The 4,134-nt window shown below is 26.9% G+C and overlaps 1 protein-coding gene across 2 annotated transcripts; it reads left to right on the forward strand.

Annotated features, from left to right (window-relative positions):
- Window positions 1-3,777, forward strand: LOC108551682 (putative fatty acyl-CoA reductase CG5065). Of its 2 annotated transcripts, XM_017905927.1 has the most exons (9): window positions 1-77; window positions 621-797; window positions 1,526-1,619; window positions 1,689-1,934; window positions 2,041-2,186; window positions 2,271-2,570; window positions 2,713-2,994; window positions 3,098-3,355; window positions 3,435-3,543. In XM_017905927.1, exons 2-9 carry the CDS (start codon window positions 634-636, stop codon window positions 3,541-3,543), a joined length of 1,599 nt encoding a protein of 532 aa, XP_017761416.1. In that variant the 5' UTR covers window positions 1-77; window positions 621-633. The 2 variants fall into 2 exon arrangements, with proteins under 2 accessions (XP_017761416.1, XP_017761417.1); XM_017905928.1 differs by lacking the exon at window positions 1-77 and having other exon boundaries at window positions 634-797; window positions 3,435-3,777.
- Window positions 3,778-4,134: the final 357 nt, after the last annotated feature.

Here is a 4,134-nt window from a genome sequence, read left to right on the forward strand (position 1 = left end):
GTTTTGCAGTTGAAATTCACACGTCGTTGAAATCGCACTTACTGCGTTACTTAAATTACCCGTTTCATTCATATTTGGTAAGTAGTAAAAAAATCCAAATGCCTCTGACTTTAACTATTTTTTCAGTATTTCTTTTTGATTTTTCCTTCAACAACGAGTTCTTTGCATTTACGTCTTTTTCTAAATTTGTACATTTAATAAAACAGCAAAGTCAATTCTACAAATTGTTCATACTAATGTCGTGAAAATAAAATGTTTGGAATCTCATAGACAGGCTAAATTTTACTACTAAAAATATTGTTAGAAAATAACGCGTTACATATTTTAATGATTCTTTTAGATGTCTATTAAGTGACAAATAAATATTATTGACAAAATTATTAACAAAAATGTTCACTCTTTGCTGACTGTCATATGATATATATTTACAATCAGTATCGTATATGATCAACAAATATGCGTTATTGATGTTCAGCAAATTCGGTCATTTTTAATTAACATTTATTATCGTGTAACTGTTTAATGTAAATGTAAGATTAAATATTTCGTAAAAAGTAATTATTATATTAAACTGCGTAATTTATTATAATTTATTATATTAAACTATGTTAATTCAACAGATGAACTATCAAAATGTCTTCAGGAGGAAGTAATGCATATATAAACGATATAGTGGATTTCTCTGAATCGGTTAAAAATGAAAAAAGTGAAATAGCCGAATTTTTTGCTCATACTAATGTTTTGGTAACAGGAGGAACAGGTTTTTTGGGAAAACTACTCATCGAAAAGTTGCTCAGGTACGCCATCCATATTACGCAAATATTCAAATAATATTTTGATATTACGATTAATTAATTTGCCAATGTACTTTTCCTATTAGAACATTTTAATACCGTACGAAAAGAAATTAGTGGATTTTTTCTTGAAATAAAACAAGATGTCGCAAATATTTCTTTTCAAAATTATGGTAACATAGCTTACAAATCGTACAAGGTATTGGAATAAACAATATAACATTGATATAGAAAGCATGACAATATATTTCTTTGAAAAGTATATTAACCCGAGTTTTTATAAGTTTGACCCACTTTGCAATACATTTCGTTAATACCGATTTATAATATACATGAGTTTTTCGTTCATCAAACGGTTCAAAGGTGCATCCGGTGTTTATAACATAATGTTCGAGTGGTTACGATTGAAATGAGTTAAGGTGTAATGTAATTACAATAATCATATAATTTTGAAAAGTGTCACAATTGTTTTGAATTACACTTTAAGGAAAATGATTAAACTTCATTCGAATTAAAAAGGCAAACTGAAACTGAAATAAAATAAAATAAAAATAATTTTAGAATATTCATATAAAAATGTATTTAATTTTATAAAGGAATTATTAATTATCTAATATCATTCGTGTTAAACAACAGATAAATTATTATTAAAACGATATATAGTAAAATATTTATATACATGTCGTAAATATTTTGTATAATTAGTCATTGTACTATATCCATAATTACAGAACTTGCTCGGATATTGTAAGAATATATATGATAGTGAGACCAAAAAAAGGAAAAACAGCTTTGGAACGATTTAAAGAAAATTTTGAAGAAGTTGTAAGTAAAATAAGCATATCGGTAAGACGTATAGTTGGATGGCAATAAATTGTATCTTACTTTTATTAGGTATTTGATAAATTGAGGCGTGAGCAACCAAATGTTCTACAAAAAGTGGTAATGCTAGAAGGTGATGCGATGTTAGAAGATTATGGATTGTCGCAGGAAAATAAAAATATTTTAATGGATACCAACGTTATTTTTCATGCGGCTGCAACCGTACGATTTGACGAAAAAATTCGCGTGGCACTCAACATTAATGTTAAAAACACGAAATTCTTATTAACATTTGCAAAAAGTCTACCGAATTTGAAGGTATATCTAATATTTTTTATTAATTTTTAAGTAATACATTTTATACTAGTTTTATGAAGCACATAAATAATTATTAATAATTACTAACAATTGTATTATTTCGTAGGCCTTCGTACATGTATCAACTGCATTCTCGCCTTGTATACATAAGACTATTGAAGAAATACATTATAAAAATAATATGGATGCAGATAAAGTCTTAATATTATTGGATATTTTAGATGATGAAAAACTTCAAAAATTGACCCCTGTGTAAGTATTACTTTAATAAATTTATACATTTTGATTTTGTAAATAAGAATAATTACAATAAATTCTATATTTTCTGTGTGACAGATTGCTTGACGAATGGCCAAATACATATATTTTTACCAAATCACTAGGAGAAAATATTGTATTAAAATACAGTAATGATCTTCCAATTTGTATTGTACGACCTAGTATCGTTATATCAACTTATAAAGAACCGATTAGTGCATGGATTAATAATATGTATGGAGCTACAGGTGTAACAATGGGAAGTGCTACAGGTTTGTTACGTACATTATACTGTATACCAGAAAATATAGCAGATATTATACCAGCAGATTATGTTATTTCTAACATTATTTCTGCTGCTTGGGATATTGGTAACAGGTAAATATTTAATTATAGTTTCTTATTAATATTAAAAGTTACTAATGGTTTTAAAATTGCAATTATATTTGAATCGGTAAACTTGAAATGGAATAATAAAATACAAAACATCAATACTAACACTAATTATTTTGTTTCATAGAAAGATTGCAGTAACATCAGATCAAATATCTAATTTACCAGAGGAAATAAAAGTACCAGTTTATAACATGGTATCTTCTTGTCAAAATCCAATTTCTTGGGGCGATTACATGAAAAAAGTTGAACATTATGCATTTGAAGTACCTAGTATAAAAATTTTATGGTATTATATGTTGATACTCAATAGATACTTACTAATGCATAAGATTTGTGTTTTTGTTTTGCACATAGTACCAGCAATTATTGTTGACACGTTAGCTTACATCACTGGTCACGAACCGATGTATGTACTCCATATGTATATGAATCAAAAGCTGTGTATTATAAATTATAATTGAAAATATACATTAATCATCACACAGCCTAATATTCATTAATGATTCCAGACTGTTAAATATATACAAAAAGATACATAAATTTAGCAATGTAATACATTACTTTGCAACAAACGAGTGGAAGTTTCACAATGACAATGTTATGAAACTTTGGAAGAAAATGAATTCCCACGATCAGGAAATTTTCAACTTCAATACAGGAGATTTAGATTGGGATGCATACTTTTATGTCAATGTAAGAGGTTTACGTACATATTTATTAAATGATCCTATGGATACAATGGATGATGCAATAGTCAGATGTACCAGGTATGTCTCTTTTCAAAGTTTATTAAGATTAAGCCTAGTGTTACTTTAATTATAAAATGTAATTTTCTTTATATTGTAGGCTACGTGTAGCTCATTACACAATCGTAACTGTAGTAACATTATTATTTGCATGGATTGCAGTGTCATTTACAAGGTTTGTTTGGTCTTTTTGTCCTCTATCGCACTAATAATTAATAATCGTAGACCTGCTTCTTTTTAACAATCTAAATTAAATTTAAATCCACTTGTTTTTCAACTATATATACCTCTATTACAAGAAATTGTTGATTATCGGACTTGTTCCGTTATGATGATAATAGATGTCGCCACAAAGCTGTATGGTATTTTCTGAAATGAAACATGGATATTTTGGTAACTTTGTTAAATTATTAATTATGTACTAGTTTGTACGTAAGAAAATATTTGCCCTTACATTTTACAATAAATATTAACATTTTTCTATTAGCAGTTTACTATTACGAACGTCATTGACAATTTGACTTGAAATCAGGAAAGTAAGTAAATATGAAATTTCAAATTATTTATAAGAAAATTTACTTACATCTTTAATATTATATTTCCATTTTACCTTTAATATCTCGTTAAGTCCATATTTGTTACAAGTTTGAATAACTTTTAACATTTTATGGCCATTAGTTTGCTTATACGTCAATATTTCATAAATGAAAGGAAATGGAAGCTTTAAAGTTTAGAAAATAATGCATTGTTTATATTATGTAATATGTACGATTTATTAGGAACGCTGAATGTTATTATTC

Source organism: Eufriesea mexicana, unplaced genomic scaffold (assembly GCF_001483705.2).
Source record: "Eufriesea mexicana isolate 0111107269 unplaced genomic scaffold, ASM148370v2 scaffold4907, whole genome shotgun sequence".
In the NCBI taxonomy this organism is placed as follows: Eukaryota; Metazoa; Arthropoda; class Insecta; order Hymenoptera; family Apidae; genus Eufriesea; species Eufriesea mexicana.